The sequence below is a fragment of the Chiroxiphia lanceolata genome, chromosome 2, assembly GCF_009829145.1.
Source record: "Chiroxiphia lanceolata isolate bChiLan1 chromosome 2, bChiLan1.pri, whole genome shotgun sequence".
In the NCBI taxonomy this organism is placed as follows: domain Eukaryota; kingdom Metazoa; phylum Chordata; class Aves; order Passeriformes; family Pipridae; genus Chiroxiphia; species Chiroxiphia lanceolata.
In genome coordinates this window covers 14,538,875-14,562,185 of record NC_045638.1, presented here as the reverse complement: position 1 = coordinate 14,562,185, position 23,311 = coordinate 14,538,875, and the positions used below count along the sequence as shown (strand labels likewise).

The following is a 23,311-nucleotide window of genomic DNA, read 5'->3' as shown; positions in this document are numbered from 1 at the left end:
TCTTGCCCTGGAAAAGAACTATGTGAAGGCAACTCAATATAAACTCTCTTCCTTCCCTTCTCAGCTCCCCACCCCCAGCTGTGGCTTTTTTCCTTGACTATGTATCTGAGCATCTCCAGTTCAGACAAGTGAGGATCACTCCCAGCTGTGGAGTGGGTTTGTTTGCTGGTGGTGCTGAGCCTTTGTGTTTTGTAGAAGAGCCAGGGAGCACAATGATTCAAACCTGCCTGACCTGGGGTACCAGAAGTACCAGAACTTTGATTGCAACGGGAACCTCCCCACCCTCAGCCCCTTGGTAGGAGAAACTGAATGATGAAGCAATTTGCAATCTCAGAAAGTTTAGGATATCGTGAACACCTTTAAAACAGTTTCTAACTGTTCAAGTGGTAGTTGCTTAATGAGATACGTTATTACAGTGTTGTAGAGTGGAATTGCCAGTAGGTTTTGACACTTGCCATAACTAAGTTTTATGTGAAGGGAAATATAAATCTTGCATCTGGGCATCCTGTGCATATGAAAATGTGGACAATGAGGTGCTGAGATCAGTGCCACAGGCCAAGATCTTTTTTTATTGCCAAGAGAATGACTTTGGAAATAATTTAAAAGTGAAGAGAGTAAAAGATGTGAGTGAAGAAGAGCTGCTTTTGTTAGAAAAGCCACTGAAAACTGTACTTGATATTTGGCCAAAGAAACATGATCCAAACTTTATGTTTGGTGGCCTAAGCTATGCTGGTTCACTTTGCTTTTTCTGGTGATTTTTGGTTATGATATTCTGCTTTGCAGTTGTGACAGGCTAGTGTTGTAATTCAGTAGCAGTAATAAATTGTTAAATTTTAGTTGACGTTAATAACAATTCTATGCCTTTTCAGGTGGTTGCAAATCAGCTTGGATTGTGGGGGTTTTTTAACCTCTGCAGCCAAATTGCCTAACACTGTAACATTTAATAGGGAGCTGACAGATGGGCTGTTATATAAGGGTGTTTTTTGATATTGTTGGAGTGATGTATATTTCCTAGTCTGATCAAAACCATTTATTCCTAAAAATTCTTATTTAAAGCTAAATGTTTGATGTCCTAAAATGGAAGGTTGCTTTAGGGAATTAGAACTTTTAATTAGAAACAAGAAAACTGAGTTTAAAAAAATGGAAAGAAAGAAAGCTGCAAGAAGAACAAACTCAATGTCCTTTTCAGTGCTAAGTGAGCTGCTTTAGTCAAAATGTTAGTAGCCCCCATCTCCCTAACTAGGTCAAAGTTTAAGAAAACTATACTTTAAGAAAAGCCTAGTAGACTGAACTTCTCAGTGGATTCATGTGAATACACACAATTCCTTAGTGAGGGGTGAGACTAGCAGTTTGGAAAGGCAAAGTAGCGAACTAAGCAACAGGTCTGTGGGTAACTTATGAAACTGAACATTTGATTTCTTGTGGTCTTTCTCTTCCTATACCTTGAAAGACCTTATAGGTTTTGCTTACATTTTGGTGTCCAAACAGAAAATATCTGAAGCTATTATTGTCTTTCAAGGTGATAAAATCCTCCCAGACAGCTACAGTTCCGTTGATTTTTTTTCAGAGGGGCTGAATTTGCTCTCTCTGTATCCCTGACTGGCATTTCCCTTAGTATTGGCAGAAATCCATGTCATGTGCCAAGAGATGGAACACTGTTCAGAGAGTGCCTTTCCATGCTGGGGAGACTGAGGGATGGCCCTGAGGCAGGTTTGATCAACCTGTGGAGGTCCTCAGAGAGCAGAAGCTCTGAGCTGCAGCCTCCAAAACGCTGCCCTGTAGAAGCACAGTGTACATCGACCCACACGATCAGATTTGCTCAGTGCAGGAGTGGGTTTGTCAGAGCCTGCAGCTATGGCCAGGCTACTCAGAGTACCCAACATTGCCAATATAAAGATAGCCTGATGTGTCTACATTGATTTCAATCACAGTAGTGACTTTCTTTCCATGAATAAGCAACCTGGAGACAGACTAATTGATTACACATATTTTTGATCAATATGCTTTGCTTCTTGCCTTTTCTTGCTATTCATGTTTAAGAGTTTAAATACTCAAGGACACGTAAAATCCATATGTATTTGTGAGCTAAATAAGAAGCAAATCTTGTATTTGGATTTTATACTAGCTAATGTAGAAATCACGTGGATGTGAGCAGTGCTCCATGTTTGAGCTTCTAAACCTTTCTGAAAACTTGAGGTTAGAGCTGAGAAACCTTTATAGCCTAAAGAACGCTCATGGATCGCATCCCCTATTTCAGTATCCACAGGATTCAACCATCTTATTAAGTCTTATCATGTTTGATAACTGGATTTTTTGTTATTGGAACCAAGAATTGTCTTCATAAAAGAACTCTCAGCAATTGGCAACATCTACCCCACCTCACTCTGCAATAGTACAGTGAGTGTTACTCTTTCATTCTGTCACATAATGAGATGGATACTGGGAAAACACCAGGTCTGATTTTAACACAATTTGATGCAGGTGTATTTCTAGAGTTGATTTTATTTTATTGACTCTCATCCTCTTCATCTCTCCTGATCTTTACCTGGGCTTTAGCCACTGGATTTTGTTAGCTTCAAAATTTCATGTTTGTACAGCTCACTGGCAAGGACAGAAATTATTGTAATGGCTTTAATAGGAGGGTATTTTTTCATCCTTACTTTTATCTAGGCTTCATGTATCGTTTCTTTTAAAATACCATTTTTAAAACATGACTGGGTCTGATTATTCTACTAAGAATTGTGCACACTGAAGATATGTGTCAGTGATTGGCATTATATTGTATTTAACAAGCTGAAAATATTAGCAATTTGAGGATTTGAAATCAAAAGTATTGGGGATCCTGTCCAGAAATATTTTTAGGGAAAATCTTATCCATAACTAGAAGGGAATTATCTCATTAAATCTCTTAAGGGTCCAAGAAAATGAGTTTGGTGTTGTTTGTTTTGGTTTGATTCTTTTTTTCTTTTTTAATGCCTCTGCATTTAGCCATAGTTATGTGTGTCTGCAGCTGCATCATGGCTGATGTACAACTTGGATGAAACAGTTTAAGGCAACTAAGAGGGGACTACTGAGATTCAGACGGACTTTTCATGCTCTTTTCCTTTCATTACATAATGTGAGGAATGCGAAGAACGTAGAGAGATGACAGCTTAAAAAAAGCTGAACACCAAGGATGTTTACACCTATAGTGTGATATGAGTGTGTATATGGTGCAACTTTACAAGTAATACTTGGACACTTGGTCTTCTGTGTCATTACCAAGACTGAGGTTGTGTGTGTTTGACAGACAATGAGGCAGTTCTCTGCTGCTTTCTTTCAGCAGCAGCAGAGCTGGCAAAAGTGAACACCAGTAGTCTTGCTCCTAGGATTCTTTAACCTTCTTTGTTAGATCCTGATTTCATAAGGTACCAGCACCAGAAACCGAGCCACTTGAAAGAATTCCTGACTCCCTACCTTCTGTGATTGTTCCCACTTACCTCATAATTCCCTGCCCCTCAGTTTGCTGAGGGTGGCTGGTTGTGAGGACAGATAATAAGCAGCATCTGTCACCTGGCTTTAAATCAGTCCTCTTAAAAATAAATAAATTAAAAAATCCTTCTCCGTTGGGGTTTGAAAAAGTTGTAATTATGTCTGTGCTACTGCTTAAAAAAATATATGTGGAACCTCATCGTTAATTAAACAAATGCCATGATTAAAGCAAATGCTGAAACAAGCAAACAGTTTCTACATTTTCCAATGTATTGAAAAACAAGTTTATTTGTTTTTTCAGCATTGCTTGAGAAACCCATCAGCAAAAGACGAGACAGTGAAGCTGTACAGAAGGCCAAGGTCCTTTACGCATCCTGCATGAATGAGAGTAAGTGGCTTGATTTGAGAGGGACATATGATCCTGATGTGTCCCTTCCAGTGCAGCATATTCAATGATTCTAAGATATATGAGTTCCCTGTGTTTATAAAGGCAGGGGTTTTATCTCTCTGCTGAGCTCTGTGCAGATGCATGGATTTTGCTGATATGGATTCAAGTGAATGCAGAGGGTCTTTTACACATTTCTGAAGCTGAGGTACACCCAGGCACAAGAAGTCAGTTTTAGAGAGACCTCTGACTGTCAGGTAACTGTGAATAGATATTTATCTATGCAAAAGAATGCTAAAACTGTGCCCCAGGGTTGTGGGATTAGTGCCTGCGGTCAGTAAATCAGAGGAGCTTCCGAGGAAATTCTCATACTGATATTTTCAACAGCTTGTGGCTCAGCACCTTCTACATTTCTCTAAATCTGTTTAATCAAAACACTTCCCCAAGACTGGGTATAGACAGCCCTGGACTCTTTGAGTTACCTGCTTTAAGTCAAGCAAGTTAGGATGGGAAGCCCTATAGCCCTGTTTGCAGTGCTTTTCCTCAGCTTGTAAATGCTGCTGTCAGATGATGTACACTAGTCTGGGACACATCACTGCCCTTATGTAGCTACACAGGTGGAAGATGAATTAGAAGTGCCCTTTGTCCTTCTGGACAAAGGTTTCTTCTGAACCTTCTGTGTGCAGTTTTACTCACTGCAATATGAGAAAGATATTAAGCTCTAAGAGAGTGTCCAAAGGAGGACAGCCAAGATGGTGAAGGGCCTTGAGTGGAAGCTGAACGAGGAGCGGCTGAGAGCACTTGGTCTGTTCAGCCTGGAGTAGACTGAGGAGAGACTACACTGCAGTTACAACTTCCTTGTGAGGGGAAGAGGAGGGTCAGGCACTGATCTCTCCTCTGTGGTGACCACTGGCAGGACCCAAGGGAATGGCCTGAATTTGTGACAAGGGAGGTTTAGACTGGATATTTAAAAAAGGTTCTTCACCCAGAGGGTAGCTGGGCAGTGGAACAGACTCCCCAGGGAAGTGGTCACAGCACCAAGGGTAACAGAATTCAAGAAGTGTTTGGAGGATACTCTCAGGCACATGGTGTGAGTCTTGGGGATGGTCCTGTGTAGGGCTAGGAGCTGGACTCGGTGACCCTTCTGGGTCCCTTCCAACTCGGCATATTCTGTGATTCTGTTATTCCCTGGACAGTTTTCTTCCAACATGGCCCAAGACTGACTGCCAGCAATTGAGACAGCCTGCCCTGCAGCCTTGGTGCCAAGATACTGCCCCTCTAGCTTTGATTATATACAATAACCAGCCTCTCCTCGGCCCCACAGAAACAGTGAAGTTTCTGTGCTGGTTTCTAAATTAGATTTTTTTTTTACATTTACTTAATTCCAGCCTTTGCCTTTTTTGAAAGGTACTGATTTGCCCCTATTATTCTTAATATACATAAACAGGGTTGGACTCCTGTGCTGCTGTGCTCACAAGCAGAGCAGAGGCTTTGGGTTTCAGCTATTGTGTTTTATCTTGCCTAGAAATCAATTGATGCTGTTAAATCTTTGTCTTGTGTGGCTGCTGCTGCATTTGAATTATCTGGAATGTAATTCTTGTCACACTTTGGCATTTCAGATAAAATTGAAAAAGCCGATGTGAAGCCCCTCTTAAGTATCCTGAGGCACTCACCTTTCCGCTGGCCTGTGTTGGAATCCAATATTGGACCTGAAGGACTGTGGTCAGAAAGGAGATTTAGTTTACTCCAAGCCTTGGCAACTCTTCGTGGCCAATACAGTAACTCTGTCTTCATCCGTTTATATGTGGCTGCTGATGACAAAATCTCCAATCGCTATATCCTGAAGGTACTATATAGCATATCTAATAGGTTTCTTTGCATGGTATTTTATGGTCTTCTTTTTTAAAACATGTTTACATGCCAAATGTTTACACTTGATTATTGTTGTCACTATCTACTGATGCACAGATGTTCATAGGTGCCAGTTTATGGGAATGTAGAAGCCACTTGCAACCACATGCTACTGAAAAATATCTCCTACAGATTGCTTTTTTCTTTCCAATGCCAGCAAAAAAGTACAAATAATGTTCCCAGTAGACCAGTCTCCAGGGTCTATGTGCATGAGAATAAGAGGTCAATATCTAGTTCTGGATGCTGCTTATGACTCATTAGTTGCATGAAGAATGGGGTTTTTTGTCTGTGAAGATGAAGAATGGTGCATCAGTAGCAGATATTCTGAACTTGAGCTATTTTACTTAAGATGGAAACACATAATCTGTCTCTTATATAGCAGCTTATGACACAGATGTATCCATAGCACTTTTAGACCTGAAATACAGAATTTACCTTTTTTCCTGAAATGCTATTACATTTAGACCAAAGCATTACCATTTTATTAACAGTGTGTGGCATTGCACAACAGTTGAGTGAGAAAAAGATCCAAGAAATGTTGCCTCTCTGTAGTCTGACAAAACTCCAGAGAAAATTGTATTACTGTGAGATGTCACCATGGCAAGTCTGAGTACCTGGCCAAATGCATTGCTGTTTAAGAACTACAGATGAGTAACCAGAGTAGACCAGCCCTCCGCTGCTGTAAGAAAATAGGTTATGAAGGCAAGAGAGAAGGAGCAAATAAGAAAGTTATGATGCCATTCATCACAGCAAAGTAGGATCTATGGCCTTTTATTTTGCTGGCATGTGGGCTGGCTGTAGGAATGTAGCCAAGAATACATTGTATCTAGAGATCAAACAACAGTTAATTTGTGTTGGTGCTGGAGTGGATGTCAATTCTGAGTCAGTTCTTCAAAATGTCTTCTGACTTAGGCATTTAACCAGTATAAAGTTGAAGGGTAACTTTTCCCTATCTCTGGGATATTTTCCTGGATAGTCAACAGCAGACCAACATTTGCTGTAAATAAGATCTCGTTCTGCTAAGATGCTTTTAAGATCCTGTCAGGTTTTCTTTGGTTTGAGACTTGTTTAAATGAACTGAAGCAGTAGAATCAGAGAGATATTTAGTTGGGTATCTCCTGTCATAATATTTCAGTCCAAGTCACCTGTTAGCAAAGGGCTGGGCAGGGATATCCTTACCACTGGTCTCTTGAAAATGAATTATAACTATCAGTACCTTTCCTTGGTATGCTTAGTGGTGCCCAAGAATTAAGTATCTGAATAACTGAAGCACTACATGCTATGAATAATGTATTATTCCGTAGGGTATTCTGTTGTTAATTTTATTAAGATCTTGATCTACAGATTGCATCAGCCAGTATTCTTCCCTGTCTGTGTTTTAACAAATTCCCAGGGGTGTAGATGTACCATGGAGTATTTCAATCTGCTTGTGAGAATAACTTTATTGCAAAATTCTTTTTGTTCAGCATTGCAAAATCATCAATGGATCGTAAAAAAGTAAAAACTCCAATTAAAACTTTGTTCAGCATTCAACATGATCTTTTTTTTGAGGGCTAAAGAAATTGGTTAACTTTTCTATTTCTTTCTCGTATTTGTGCTCTCTTGGTTTTATGTGTTGTCAGATCTAAGTCTTAAGCCTAGGAAATTTGGATAAGCATTTATTGTACCAGTCACATAACTGAAACAGCCCAATTAGTCTGCAGATAACTATTGCCAAGACACACGTACAAAAAGCATGAGTATATTATTTTTGCTCCAATATGCTGAGAAAAGAAGGTGATACTGTTTTTCAAAGAACCAGATTTGCACTGAGCATCACAGTTACTCTCCTTTTTGAGGAAGATTTGTTTTATTTGTTTATGGTGTATTTTAAAGATTGTGAACATCAGCTAGTAGAGGAAAAGATTACATTTATTCATCCATTTTAGATTCTAAGATTTATTTATTTGGAACTTTTTTTATAAATGTGCAAAATGTGAAATATAAGTGGTTTAACCTAAATAATTTAGATTAAAAAAGGCACATGAAATTGTATGAATCAATGCAATCTCTCTTTAGTAGACTTATCTTTTAAAAACAATTACAGCATCAAACCAATAATTTTAGAACATCAAAACTGTTGTTTCTGCTCCAATCAGTATCTTATTCAGAGTTTGGAAGCTGGTTGAATGAAGTTTTCAGCTTCGGCTTCCACACCCTAGCCTAACTTCACTGCATTGAAAAGTTCTGGGAAATCTCAGTTCCTAGTATCAATTCTAAAATATGTGCTGTATTGTGAGTTTTGCCTGCTTAGGAATTTGAAACCATATGTATATATTCTCATGTAGATATTTCACTCAACACTAAGTGCAGATCTCAAACTTTGAGGTCTGGTTTAGAAATTATCTTGAGGCCCTAATTCCAATATTAGGGTGACTGTAGACTATCAAATTTGATCCATGCTTAGATCAAAAAGGTAAGTGAAAGTCAAAGATCTATCTGGACCTACCAGACACCTTTAGGTAATGTATTGGAGAGATAACAACATCCTGGGCATGCATGCAATCCTGGCTGGTATCCAGTTGTTTCGTATCTGTTCAAAAAGCTAAATACAGCACCCAGTGCTGGTCTGGGGTGAAGGTCAAAAGTGTAATCTCAGTTTCAGTCAAGAAAGGCTGACAGTGCCTTCCAGATACAGAACAGCTAATATGCTCCAGCACCTCATGGACATTTGGTCCATACACTAGGCTAGTGTGTCCCAAAGCTGACTCTTGTGCCCCTGAAATGTGCACAGGATGAATGGTCATCAGCACCAACTGTTTGATCCTGTAGGCCCAGTCCTATTGCATTATCTAATACTAATGGAACCATAAACACCTACATCGCATAGGTAATTCTTTTCTGTAGGTGGCTTAGATATTGCAGGGGGGATCTGAGACTCCCCAGATCACAGTAATCTGATTTAGTTAATATCTGTCAGCACAGCATAAGATTTTTCTGTTGTTTTGAAATCCTATGGAGCTCAGTCTGCTGCAGTGTGTTGTGTATATTTGCACACATCTACCAAAACTGCCAGAGAAACTCTTCCAAGGTTGCTTTGATTTCTGATGAATTTAGCTAATAAATGCTGCTTCTTGTTATTTTTAACAGCTTGACCAAGCAAGCCTCTCTCTGGCATCTAGAGAGGATTACCTAGAAAACACCACAGAAGCCAAATCTGTAAGTACTCTCAAATGGAAATTATTAACCACTTTTCTCCCTCAGCTTTTTTCATTGTTGCTTTTGTTTTGTTGAGCTCCAAACTGAGAAAGGGCCGTGCATTGTATGGATTTGGATTTTTCAGGTATCTTCTGTCAGAAAACACCACCGCTACCACAAACACTTTTGCAAAGTTTCCTAAACGAAGATTTTTTTAAGATTTGGGGTCCCCCTACTTTTCTTCCCGCTTGGAAGGGGCCTCTGGAGTTCATCTTGTCCAACTTCTCTGCTGAAGCAGAATTTATCTCTGGAATATACTACTAGTGACTGGCCTCCAACTAGGCTTTGTGCTGCTGATCACAACCCTCTGGACCTGGTCACTCAGCTCATTTTCAGTCCACCTCACTGTGCACTCCCCTGCCCTGTACTTTTTAACCTTGGTGATCAACCACAACTGCTGTCCCCTCATCCACCAGGATATTAATGTAATTGTACAAGGTTATCAGCCTGGTTAAGTATGATTTCCCCTTCATAAATCCACGCTCACTACCCGTGATCACCTTATCTTTTATATGTTTGGAAATAGTTTCCAGGAGGATTTTCTACAGTACCTTCCCAGTAATTGATATAAGGCCGACCAGTCTGTAGTTCCATGGGTCTTCTGTTTTGCATTCCTTGGAGACAGGGGTGATGCTTGGTCTCTTCCACCCTTTTGGAACCTCTCCCAATAGTTGTGACCTTCCAAATACTGTCCAGAGTGAAGTTACAGTGGTATCAGCCAGCTCCCTCAGGACTCATGAGTACAATCTTTCAGATCCCCTGGATCTACTTAGGTCCACTTTGTTCCCTAATCTGGTCCTCTTCCACTGAGTATAGGTCCTCCTTGTTCCAGACTTCCCCTCTGGACTCAGGGGCCTGGGATTCCTGAAAGTCAGTCTTATTAGTAAAGACTAGAGCAAAGTTGGCATTGAGTATCTTGGCCTTTTCAGTGTAATTTATTACCCTGCTCCATTTAGTAGTAGATACACATTCTCCCTCCTCTTCCTTTTCCTGTTATAGAGTTTTTTCCCATTGGTCTTCACATCCTTTGCCAGATTGAACTCCAGGTTGGCCTTGGCTTTCCTAGCCATATCACTGCAAGATCTGTCAGCAACTCCTGGGTATACAGCTTAGTTTATTGCAGCATTTCTGTGGAAAGCAGTTGTGAAATAATTATGTTTATCAAGAGCTTTAATATATCAATACTTGACTATGACAACAACACCTTTTTCCCCCTTGTTCAGTGAAGACCTGTGGGCAAGTATCTGTCATGTGCAGCCCAAAACTCAAAGAAAACAACCTCGGGGGTTATTTGGGGGACGAGTCATTGCTACTGATTTTTTACAGCTTTACTTCCCTTTTGAGTTTCCTGAGAGGTTAGTAAGTTTTTTAGTTACCTCTATCAGACTAGATGATGCCAGGATACAAAGAATGGTAGCTGCTAAAAGATTAAAGGTGGAAATGTGTTGGAATATGTTTTTACTGTTGTTGGACTGTGGACTGGTAGGAGCTGATGAGGAGCAATCTGATCTCTCCAAAATCTCTGAAAGATTATGCTGTGGGGGAGGCAGCACAGAAATCACTACAGTATCATTAAATACAGTGTATTTTGCTAACATCTGTGTACACATAGAGATTAAAATATGGTTTGTTAGGATATCCTGGGGAGAGCAAAGAAAAGCACTGTAGCAGACACATGTGTTGTAGTGTGTGGCAGGAACAGAGGAGAGAGCTCATTAGAGCATCCCTTTATCTCCCTGTCTTCTCAGGCACTAAGCTTGCACTTGTATAGAAGTGCTTCTACTGTCCTATAGTGATTACTGTATGAGTTGGCCTAAAATACTTGTGTACAGTCATACACATTGTCTTATCCATTTATAATAACTGAAAGTGTTAGTCTAATCCAGAAGTGTCATTTGCATTTCCTGAGATCTGTACTCCCTGAACCACAGCAGGTATCTCTATCTGTCATACAAAGTATTTTTACAGTGTTATTTCTCCTTTTTAACTTGCTGACAGCAGACATTCAAGGTGAGGAAAGCACAACCTTGGTTGCTAAAGCATGAAAGTATTATACTCCTTGCTATAGCTGGGCATTTCTGGTTTACTGCTACAGCTCTGCTGAAGAGCAAATCCAGTAGTGACATCATTCTTTTTGTTTCTTTACAGTACCGAGATGCCTTTTTGCAGTTCATGGTTGATACAGCAGTGCTTCTGGGTGCAAATGCTTCACGAGCTGAATCTGATATGAAATCAGTTCTAAAACTGGAAGTTAAAATAGCAGAGGTTGGTAATCTAATGCAATCCTTTTTCAAAATGAAATCCATTATATCAACAGCGGTAGCAATAGTGTTTTTTAGAAGTTGAAGGAAAGGAGCAGATCCTGATGAAGAAAGGATTAATAATATTTCTCCCTTAATTGATTGTTAAATTCATTATTTTATTCTCAGGGGAAAAAACCTTAGTCAAATAACTTTGGTCTCTTAAATTATAATGTGAACCAGGCTCACTACAGATAAACCTGGGGGTAGCATGGCAATGTTTAAGGAACAGTGTGCTAGCGAGGTCCTTTAGTCTGCCATCTCAGTGGAAGTAGGGGATGGAGATCCATGTGGCAACAAAGATGCAAGGATTGTTGATGTGTTAGAAACTCTGGAAGCTCATCTGGTCCCATAGGAATCAGGGCTTCTCCCCCTGACAAGGTGATGGGATCAATATCCCAGCTGAAGTGCATCTACAGCAGTGCACTGGTACCCATTGTGCAGCTGGAAAACTGTGATATAACTGTCATGGAAACCAGGTGGGTTGACTGGAAGTTAGCGAATGTGATGCCCATCTACAAGAAGGGCCACAAGGAGGATCTGAGAAACTACAGGCCTGTAAACCTGGCCTCAGTGCTCTAAAATGTTGTTGCACAGATCATCGCCGTTGCCATCATGCAGCATAATCAAATGACAGGATAACCAAATGACCAGGCCCAGTCACCATGGGTTTATGAAAGACAGGTCCTGCTTGACTAACCTGATCCCCTATGACAAAGTGACCCACCTAGAGGTTGTGGGAAAGGCTGTGGATGTTGTCTACCTAAAGTTTAGTAAAGCCTTTGACACTGTTTGCCACAGCATTCTCTGGGAGGAACTGGCTGCTTGGGCACACTATGCTGGGTGAAAAACTGACTGTGTGGCTGGGCCCAGAGAGTGGTGGGGAATGGAGTTACATCCAGCTGGTGGCCAGTCACAGGTGGTGTTCCCCAGAACTCAGTATTTGGGCCAGTTGTGTTTAATATCTTTATTAATGATCTGGATGAGGGAATTGAGTCAGTTTGTAGAGTGCACCAAGTCAGACAGCTCTATTGGTCTACTGGAGGGTAGTAAGGCTCCACAGAGGGATCTTGACAGACCTGATTGATGGACCAAGGCCTATTGTACGAGGTTCAACAAGGCCAAGTGCCAGGTCCTGCATTTGGGTCACAACAACCCCACACAACACTCCAAGCTTGAAGAAGAGTGGCTTGGAAGCTGCCTGGTGGAAAAGGACCTTGGGGTGCTGGATGAACATGAGCCAGGTGACCAAGAAGGCCAATGGCATCCTGACTTTTATCAGAAATAGCGTGACCAGCAGGACTAGGGCAGTGATGGTCTCCCTTTACCTGGCACTGGTGAGGCTGCACCTCAAATCCTGTGTTCAGGTTTGGGCTCCTCACTACAAGAAAAACATTGAGGTGCTCTGGAGCACAAGTCTTATGCGGAGCAGCTGAGGGATCTGGGGTTGTTTAGCATGGAGAAAAGGAGGCTCAGGGGTGATCTTATCATTCTCTATAACTATCTGGAAGGAGGTTGTAGTGAGTGGGGGTCTGTCTCTTCTTCCAAGTAACAAGCAACAGGACAAGTGGAAATTGCCTCAAGTAGTGTCAGGGTCGATTTAGATTGGGTATTAGGAAAAATTTCTTCACCAAAAGGGTTGTCAAGCACTGGAATAGCCTGCCTAGGTAAGTGATTGAGTCTCGATCCCTGGAGGTATTTAAAAGACATGTAGATGTGGCACTTGAGGATATGGTTTAGTGGTGGACTTGGCAGAGATGAGTTTAATGGTTGGACTCAGTGAGTGACCTTACATGTCTTTTCCAACCTAAGAGATTTTATGATACTGTAACTGTGAAGCTGGGTAGAATTTGAATCCCTGCTGTGCATCCATGTTGCGAATATATTACCCTGTTGTTCAATAAGCAGACTGGGCTAATTCTCTGTAGAACAGTCTGAAAGCAGTGCAAGACCGAGGTGGGATATTGGAGGTGGTAGTGAGAGGGTGGTGTTTACAGTAACACCACCCTTAGCTCCTGAGGTGCTTTCATGGAGTACTCAGGGAGAGCAGATGAGAAACTCCATGAGTTTTAATTTAAGGGGACCAACTGAATTTAGTAAAGCTAAAGGTATTTAAATCTAGTACTTGGTTCTGGCATTTGCTTGGAGACATTTTTGCCCCCTTGTGGAGTTTAATTTATGCATTAGGCTTGTTACTGTTTGAAGGTGCATTTTTGTTTCTGTGTATCCCTCCTTCAGTATGGCTACTACAGGAATCCCGTCCCTGGAAGCTGCAACTCCACTATCATTTCAACTTCTAAAGCTAGAGAGAAGAGTTAGCCTCAGTGCTGGGAAAACAGCAAAGTTTAGGGCTACAGACTGGTTTTCAGAACTACCAGCTGAGCTGAGAGGCTATTCCCTTTGAAATGGTGGTCTCTTGTTAACAGAGAAGCCTATTGCACAGGACAGGTGATGCAACAGATGACTTTTATCTGGGTTCTGCAGCTGCAGTCTACAGGAGGAAAGGCAGTGATGCTTCTTAATGGTGTGTTTGTACAGAAGTGAGGGCCGTCCGCAATAGTAGTAAGTCAGTGTTTCCATTTTTTCTGCTGAAAGGGACGAAATTTGCCAAACCTCTAAATAAAGCCCAATATTCAGCTTCAGTTACTTAGCGTGGATGGACTAATGAGCAAATACTTCATTGTGACCCAGTAGACTTGAAAAACAGTAAACATTTCTTCCTTTTATCGTTGATGTGATTAGAAGATGCATTGCTAGCTCTGGTAGCTCTAATGCTTTACTTAACGAATGTCTTACAGAGAGTACAAAGTATGTAGGTGAAGTTGCCATATAAGATGACACAGATCATGTAAAAATCCTCAGGATCGTTAATACACATTGTTATGTGACAAACCATGCTTGCTTATGGTTTCCTTTGGTATGAATAATCCTCCTCGTGTCTGTCCAGATATTAGGTGTGAGTCCAGGGATATGAATTATTACATAATCCCTAATGAGCACAATGATTATATGTATGTAAACATTTTAGTGATTCAAAGGAGGTAGTCCTGTTTGTCACTTAAGGTTTTACTGTATCCTGTATTCCCCCTGCATTTGTTCTGAGTAAACGTATATAATGGAGAACTTGTATGCTAAAGAAGAGGCAGCAAGAATACTTTGAATATGAGAAAGAGTGGCATGCTTTAAGAGAACTTGTTATGAACAAGGATGATTTTTATTAGGATTGAATGACTGGAGAAGGAGAGAAAGTTCTGAGAGGAAGAGAGTAAATGGGTTCAAGAAGAGTTTAAAGGTTTTTCAGATAAATCAAATTTGCAGAAAGGGAGAAGAAAGTAGTTTTTTATTTTCCTGTGTGGCTTGAGCAATAGTAAAACCGCAGACACTTACTGGAGAATTTTGGTTGGAGAACTGCCAGCTGTCTGGTTAGTCTGGCGTCAATCTCTGTCCTCTTTAAACTGCACAGCATACAGCTTGTTGCATAGGATTTACCTTAGAGTGGGGTTGGAATTGCCATCAGGAAATTTTATTTCTCTTTAGCACTGAGAAAAATTAGACCTATGTCTTGTACTTGGTTTGTTTTTCTATTATGTACCATAGGGCCACTTTGGAGTCTGAATGTCCCTCTTGTTATAAAAGGATTTGCTTTATATTTAGGATTTCCTTTGCTGTGACACTACAGGGGAACTTGAGGTCTAGCTCCTCTGGTCACCCAGGTGGAAGGCCTGGTTGGGGAAAGCTTTAATTTGTGTCTGGCCTATGTACCTGCGTTCCTTCTATGGAAATCAGGATGGTGGCGTGAAAGGAGGAGAAACTTGTATGCATCTGGCTCTTCCCTCAGGTGGAGTAAGGCTACAGCAAGAACGTGTTCAAATCCAAGACATGAGCTGTACTTTCAGTATGCCTATCTCAGGTTCAGCCTTTTAAAACATATAGGTTGGAGCTGGCTCCTACCTGATATGATGGGATGAATAAATATTAATAGTTTAGGTGTACTTTTATATCTTATAAATTAACATGTCTTTCCTTGGTATAATCAGAGCTGAAATTGGTCTAATATGTTCAAAGAAGACATGTACCTCATTAAATTCCCCAGTAATGAGTTAAAATGAACTAAGTTTCATTTCTTCCAGTTAAATGTCATTCTTGGAAAGGGAAGTTAATGCCCTAAATTCTTGGAAAACAAGTGGTGAGATATGTCTGCACTGGGATTATGATGGACAGTAATGACGTAAGAGCAGGTCCCTGCAAGATAATCCTTGTTTTGATGGTTTTGTGGTTTTTTTCTCTTTCCCAGATCATGATTCCATATGAAAATCGAACAAGTGAGGTGATGTACAATAAAATGAACATATCGGAGCTTAGTGCCATGATTCCACAGGTTGGTTGGGGATAATTGCAAAATTATTCTTTTAATATCTGACCTATGTAATTAAAATTGCCTTTAGTGTGCAGAGAAGCATGTTAAAGGAATATCATTAGGAATGTGTGTGCTCATTCACAATATATGTTCTTTTAAATACAGTTACGACTTTACTGAGGATTGAAAACACATGTAATGACAAAGTGCAATGGTTTCTAAATTTTTAGAAGCTTTGAAACCATTAAAGGTGCAACTTAGTTAATAAATCTTCTCTCTTCATAATCTGATTTAACCAGCCTTCTCTTTGTCATTGCAGTTTGACTGGCTGGGATACATCAAGAAGGTGATTGACACCAAACTCTATCCTGAGCTTAAAGATATAGGTCCTTCAGAAAATGTGATTGTCCGTGTTCCCCAGTACTTCAAAGATTTATTCAGGATACTAGAAAATGAAAGGAAAAAGTAAGGATCCTATGATGATTTCACCCACACTTATAAGGTTACATGAAATACTGGGCTTTTCCTGTATTTTTCAGGAGTTTCAGATATTCTTGGAATCAAGTCTCTAGTAAAATGATCTGTTTGGTTTTGTCTGAATGAGGATATAGATATTACCTTGTGTGTAGCAGGAGAATTTGTAGTTTCAACACCTTTCGTCTTCTATGGAAAACTCAGGTTGCAGTAAAGCTGCATTTTCCAGATGCATTCAGCATCTCCTACTTTTATAGGGTCTTGTATCTTGTGAAATGATTTACATCTGTAGAATATTGTTGTAGAATGCAGGTATCTCAGATTAAACATATTAGATGTACTTTGCACAGGGAAGCAAGACAGCTTTGAGCAGTGATGAAAAAGCAACACCCCATTTGAAGCATCATTACTGATGACATCTAAGGGATTTCTGTGATAATTTGTTCTCTGCTGAGGCATGTTGCTGAACTTTTAAAAAAATATTGTTAAGCTGCTGTCTCCAAATATCAATCTTTGCTGATTGTACAATATCACAACTAAAAGTATGCTTCAGAAAAAAAAACCACCAAAAAACCTAATTCAGAAGAGTTATTCTTATATGGTTGCTCTATGTCTCTAGTGATGGAATGCTCACATCAATTCATGGTACCTGTAAAAATAGCACACACATCAAACAATAAGAAAAATAAAAATTACTGATCTGCGTACAGATCATCAAATATCCTTTCTTTATAAAATTCAGACAAGTACCGTTAGTGTGCCACCAATCTTAATCTACTGAAGAAAGTATTTTAGATTATTTGGGCTGTCCATGCTTTCTATCTCAAAGTTAGTTACACCAGTGGGGATAAAGCAGTGATTTAGAGGATGCACATCTAGCAATATAGCAGAGAATTAGTTATTCCCGGTATACAGATAGAGTTACATGCAAGTATATTCTGTAACTATGGAGTAAATACTTGGAGACTTTTTTCCAGTAATTTCTTATTCAGGGAAAATCTGAGTATTCAAGAGAAGTTAAGCCATCCTGTGTGTTATGGCAGAAGGAGGCTGTAGTAATGGCTAGAAATAATGGCAACATCTGTCTTCAGCAAAGCTGGAGACCAGCTTTCTGGCCCCACAGGTTGGGAGAAGGGGATTGGGCAAAAGTAATCTCTCATTCCAGTATGTTCTCACTGCATATGTTGTAGCTGATAATGGCTTAGGCATTTTCTGTCCAGTCTTACCTTAAGCAATTTGCATCCTAAAGTGTTAGAAATGGCAAATAGTGCTTAAACTCAACCCAAGCAGGCTTCAAATTCTTGTGTGTAAAATGCATCCCAACAGCCCTTGCATGATAACAAAGATCATGTTTATCTATTAGGTGATAATGTTCATTACTTCAAATGTCAGAATGTGCTCCAGAAGTAACCTTGTTATCTGGCCTGAGAAAATTAGGAAGTCATCTTAATGTGAACTCCTAACAATGAGGTCAGGGTGAACTCTGGAAGCTTAACAAGGATATTTTATTTTAGGTAATCTCATTTGTCATTCTCCACATGATATTTTAAAGGTTAAGTAAATGTAAACACCTATGAATTTTATTTGTTACTGTAAATATCTATACCAATCAAATTCCTAGTAAATCTTTAGATTTGCTTCAGTGTTTAGAATGTGAATTAAATTCTCATCATTTCAGGAGATGCAGTGTCATTATGAAACACAGGTACTTTCACAAAGTTCATATTCTTTTTAGTTACAAATCTATCCCTAAAGTATACTTTTATTCCAATGCCTTGTGTGTCCTATTCCCAGATGAGCATCCTGCTAGCATGGGTACAATTCAAAATATCACAAAAAGATGGTTCATGCCCCAGTGATCTGGTAAAATACTCCATGAAGTTTGTTTCAAGTGGAGGGAAGAATGGAGTGAAAATTGTCTGATTACAGAGGCCATTCTCTGTGTTGGAGGTGGCAAGTCATATGGACTCAAAATAATTGTATTAAAAATTTCTCCCTCAGAGAACCTACTGAGCAATCTTGAATCATGAAATCATTCATATGGCAATAAGTATTAGAAGGTAGTACATCGGCACAGTGCAGAGTGAATTTAGTAGAATTTTACTTGACTGCATATAACCAAATTACTGTGTGGAGCTTGAAATTGGTGCAACAGTGTGGTTCAGGGATCTGTCTGAAGTTCCCAAGCCAGGGCACTGCTGCAACTCCAGTCAAGGAGCACGGCTCTCCATAACAAGCTACCCAAGAAGCTGAGCAACTAGCCCGCAGGAGTTTCCATCAGCTCTGGGACAGCTATCCTAAGTCATGTCATGTGTTCGGTGCTGGACTAAGTCACACTTTCTTCATAAGAAGTCTTCAGGGATTCCTTCAATTTTTTTGGGGTACTGACTAATTTTTAGTGGGGTTTATCTCTGTTACAGGAGGAAGAGGTGTTTGTATGTAGCTGTGAAATAAATGAGCAACAGCAGAGCTCCGGAACAGCTGTGCCGTGTGAGGGGGGAGATAGAGCTGTGCTGGCACCAGTTATGAGCCCCTTATATTCCTCCCCTGTTATCTGTGTGCTGGTGCTTTCTGTGAGCCATAAATAGGACACTGTAAATTGTATCCTTTTTGGAGATGTTTGCAGCTGCTGAAAGAAACAGCTTTATCATTCTTACAGATATCGAAATGGATAACTAGTTTCGTAGGATCATAGAATGGTTTGGGTTGGAAGGGACCTTACAGATCATCTAGTATCAACCCTCTTGCTGAAGACAGGGACACCTTGCACTAGACCAGGTTGCTCAAAACTCTGTTGTTGTGACCCACCCTTAAGGGGAAGGCCAGCCTGGCCTTGAACACATCCAGGAATGGGGTACCCACAGCTTCTCTGGACAACTTGTTCAGTGCCTCATCCCCCTCACAGTCAAGAATTTCCTCCCGTTATCAGATAAATCTATCCTTTTTCAGTTTTAAGCCTTGTCCCATCACTACATGCCCTTTTGAAAAGTCCCTTTCCAGTTTGCTTGTAGCCCCTTTTTCCTTTGTCTTACCTTACCCTATCTTTGCAGCCTGATACTGTTAATTGACAAGTACTTCAATTCCTATAGCATGAGGAATTGTCTTTAGAGAGGGGTGGAGGCACTAGATCTCCTTCTAGTCCAGCCTCTGAATAAAATTAGAGAGAGAAGTTAAAATAATTTAACTTGAACTAGTGCCTCTAGCAATAAGGCAGAAGTTTTTCAGTACTTGTAATTTGATTAGTGACTCAATTCTAAATACAATTTTCAAATAGATCTAAAATTTGTGAAAGGAATCTTTTTCTTAAAATGTCAATTAATTTGTCCATCTATCTCATATTAAATCTGTCCTCTTTAATTGCTACCATGACAGTTGATTAAAATGTTGCGAACTCACAGAATTTTACATGAGTAACCTACTTTATTCCCAGACAGGACAGAGAGTACTTTAGTAAATATTCATAAGCACTGTTACAAATTTAACTGTCCCAACAAACAAGTTCCCTACCACTTCCTTTGGGAGCGTGTGTCACAATAATGGTCATATTGGTTAAGACTGAGCCTACACTTTCTGTAACAGCCATTTGGAAGTTAAAATAGAGGGCTATGTACTCTTCTGAAAGGTTATAACAACAAATGCTCTGGTCTCATTGAAAGAGCAGAGAGGATTTTTATGTTTTATTTTTGTGTTGGATTTTGCTCCATGTGTAGAGGTTAACTTATCTGAGCCTCAGTGAACTTATTTGTGAAACTGGGATGGAAATCACCCCAAGATAAGCACAGAAAGCATTTCATAAACAAAATGTGTCAGTTTTTAAACCAACTGAAGATGAACATGATTTGAAATTTTTATAGTCAGCCTAAAAGGTAAACTAATCATCCCCAAAATTGATAAACAAATTCAGATAAATTACTCTTTTATATAGTTCTAAAAAACAAACTAAAGAACACTACCCCTCAGACATGTAACAAAAACAAACCCCCTCAACCTTTCCCCCTGTTGCCCACCCACACAGCAAATAAACATAACTCTGCACTTTGAAGTGAAACCTTCCTGTTTTATGCATTTTATGAATCAGTGGATCCTAGTGTGATTATATTCAGGAATTATTAGTCTCATCAGACAGCTTGGCTTTAGGATGTGTCAGCCTTTTCCTTCTCAAGTTAAAACAAACCTCAATTAATTGTGAGATATTTACTGCAACTGTCAGCTGCTTTCATTACTTATGTCTGGCACAAACATTTCTGAATTCTTGTTGATATTTTTGTCTTTCAATAAGTCACCTTTTTGAGACTCATCCTTTACAAATTTCAGTCTTTTATTCACTACCAATCTGGAAGAGGTTCCCCAACTCAAATGTAAGGACAAACATCACTATATGAGAACAAGAAGCACACAGAAGAGAGAATTGATTTTTGGTTGCAATTAAGTACCAAATTGTAATACATAATTGGTTTATGATAGTGATCTGTTTAGATGAGTTTTTTTACCTAAGACTTTTGATAAAAATTAAATCTTTAAACCTTTTAATCTGTAAGATTTGCATATATCCTGTTTCAGATACACACAGTAGTTGATGTAGGAGCATGGATGCTCTTCAGCTCTGTTGAAATATCTGAGGCAGATAGTTGTGAGGTTTATAGAGTTTGAGTAATTTACAAAAACAATGAGAGCTGAGTGTTTTTAGGGTGCTTCACTTGCCATTGAGTGAGAAAATTCCACATTGTCACAAATCTGTTAAGGGGAAATTCTGTACTTTCTGGTATTTCACAGTTTGAAATGAATTTTTAATGACCCAAAGCATTATCTCAAAATGGTTTGATCATCTAAGCAGAGCTAACTATTTTGGCTTTTGCAACATGTACTGTCTTATAAATGTACATTATTCATGCTAAAAAGCTTTTTCAGATCTGTTTTATGATTATTGTGGGCATTTAGGTGCACTATATGATATATCTGTATACTAAAAGAGGGAATATGCCCATAGTGAGAAATGCAATAACGCATCTTGAGCTGAAGGCTTTGTGTGGGTGGACTGGAGCTTGGTTAGAGGGAGAACTGAAGTTATGTCTCAGGAAAATACAACATGCCCACGAAGTGTGTTTATTATGTCATGTTATGATTCAGAGGAGGGAAACGTATGGGATGTGTCTGTGAATGAAGCTAATGGAGTGACAATGTAGCAACAGCTACATTGCCCCACACCTGTGGCAATGAGAGATTGCAGAAATGGGATTTTTAGAGGTGGGGGTGTTGTTCAGACAGTCCATAACAGCATCTTTGGTTGCAAAGAAGCAATTTTCCTACCTATAGAAAAGTCTATGGCCTGCCCAAAATGTTATGTATATCCCAGTGTAGAGCAAATGATGTTTGGATATCCATAGCTTTAAAGCAATGACTATCCTTGAAAAAACATGTTATGTAAAAGAGAAGATGAGAATAATATGTGTAGGCCATTACTGGATTTGTTTCGAGACTGTTTAGAGTTGAATTGCATACTTCAGAATGCACCTTTACCTCATACAGCCACTGCTGAACAGGAGAAGAGATAAGTCTAGACTAGATAAATCCTCCAGTCAGGTGCTTGAAGTTTTAGAGAAGGGGCATGGATGTCAGGTCTCCTGGGAATTTTAAACAAACTCTTCCTGGCTCTCTCAGCCTAAATTCTTAGGAGATTTTTGTTACTGAGACTTTTCTTTCTTGGTATTTCAATTATCCATCTGACAAAATAAGAGTGGTAATACTTTAATAACTCTGAGAGGAGTGGAAATTTTAAAGCATATTGATAACTTCTAATGAAAGATACAAATATGAGATAATGATAGTGTATATGGGACGGACTGTTATCTACTCTGTTACCATTTATGTGCCCTACTAATGAGGAGAGATAACATTCACTTTGATCTACAAAAGAAAAATCAGTTATCTCTGGATAGAACTTTTATGCGACTATTATTATAACACAGTTCTTGTCACTTCTAAGGAAAATGAAAGCTGCCTTTTGGAAAAGACTACCTAAAAATGACATAAAAGGTGATAGACTTGTTATAAATAACCCCTAGAACATGGTTATCATGGTGCAATTACATAATAACTGGTTGCAGTCATACAGATTCTGCTGTGTAATTGGGCTTTATTGATTTGGTCATCAATCACTAACTTCCAAGGTGAAATTTCCACCACTGAGGTGAAATGTTTGTAGAGATATTTCTCTGAGTGCTATGTGGTACATCATATGTGTTTAGATGTCTGACAAAAATATTTCTGATTTAACAGGACTCTTGCCAACTACCTGGTGTGGAGGATGGTTTATTCAAGGTTATTTAATCTCAGCAGACGTTTCCAGTATCGGTGGCTAGAATTTTCTCGGGTAAGTTAATGCATTCATAGCATTTAAAATGGTATTAGTGTTTACACTATTGGTTACCCTTATACTTGCTTATATTTTTGTAAAACACAAAATATTTTCTATGCTGGATGAATTTCTTGAATTTACTTTTTTTTGTTGAAGACTAACTCTGAAACAATTGACATACATATATTTGTATATGACACTAAAAGAAATGTCTTTTAGAGTAAGTTAAACAATTTTTGGGACTTACTCTTTAAAAATCTTGGTCTTCTTTTGCAGAAACTTGAAAGCTGGAACATTTTTGACTTAGGTCATGTGGGCTGTGACCTATGCTATTCCTGCAGGCCAAAACCATTTGGCCAAAACCTAAACTTTTTGAAAAACTTACTGTTTGTCCATGTGTGAATATAACTGTGGTAAAACAGAAATCTTAAGATTTCAGGTTTTTTAAGCTTGCTCAAACCTCTCTCATGCTCTAACACCAACTTTACATGAGCTCTAGCACATCCATACATGAACCATTTCCACAAAGAAGGTGATCAGGTGTCTTCCAGCTTGGGGAGGAGGAAGAACCAGAAGACTGCCACAAGCTATGAGAGCAGAACTAATTATCTATTAAGTAATATGGGCATTTATGTAAAACATGTGTATTTTCCTGAGTGAACCCTGAATAGAAAGACACTTTGGTAATCCTGTGGGCAGTGTGAGGGCTCTTTAAGTAAACTAAAAATGAAACTGAAACGGATTGGTACTTTGTCTCGTTTCCAAGCCACTTTAGATGGTGAACTCAGTTTGCTATTATGAAAATTAGCTGTTTGGTGACA

The 23,311-nt window shown here is 39.4% G+C and overlaps 1 protein-coding gene across 1 annotated transcript in view; it reads left to right on the top strand.

The window, feature by feature from the left end:
* The window catches only part of PHEX (phosphate regulating endopeptidase homolog X-linked), a 96,376-nt gene that overhangs the window by 17,323 nt on the left and 55,742 nt on the right, over nt 1-23,311 (top strand). The window contains exons 4-10 of the mRNA XM_032680664.1: nt 3,773-3,859; nt 5,476-5,702; nt 8,897-8,965; nt 11,153-11,269; nt 15,599-15,682; nt 15,981-16,126; nt 22,412-22,505. Coding sequence (XP_032536555.1) covers nt 3,773-3,859; nt 5,476-5,702; nt 8,897-8,965; nt 11,153-11,269; nt 15,599-15,682; nt 15,981-16,126; nt 22,412-22,505 — 824 coding nt within the window. The remainder of the gene's footprint in view (nt 1-3,772; nt 3,860-5,475; nt 5,703-8,896; nt 8,966-11,152; nt 11,270-15,598; nt 15,683-15,980; nt 16,127-22,411; nt 22,506-23,311) is intronic.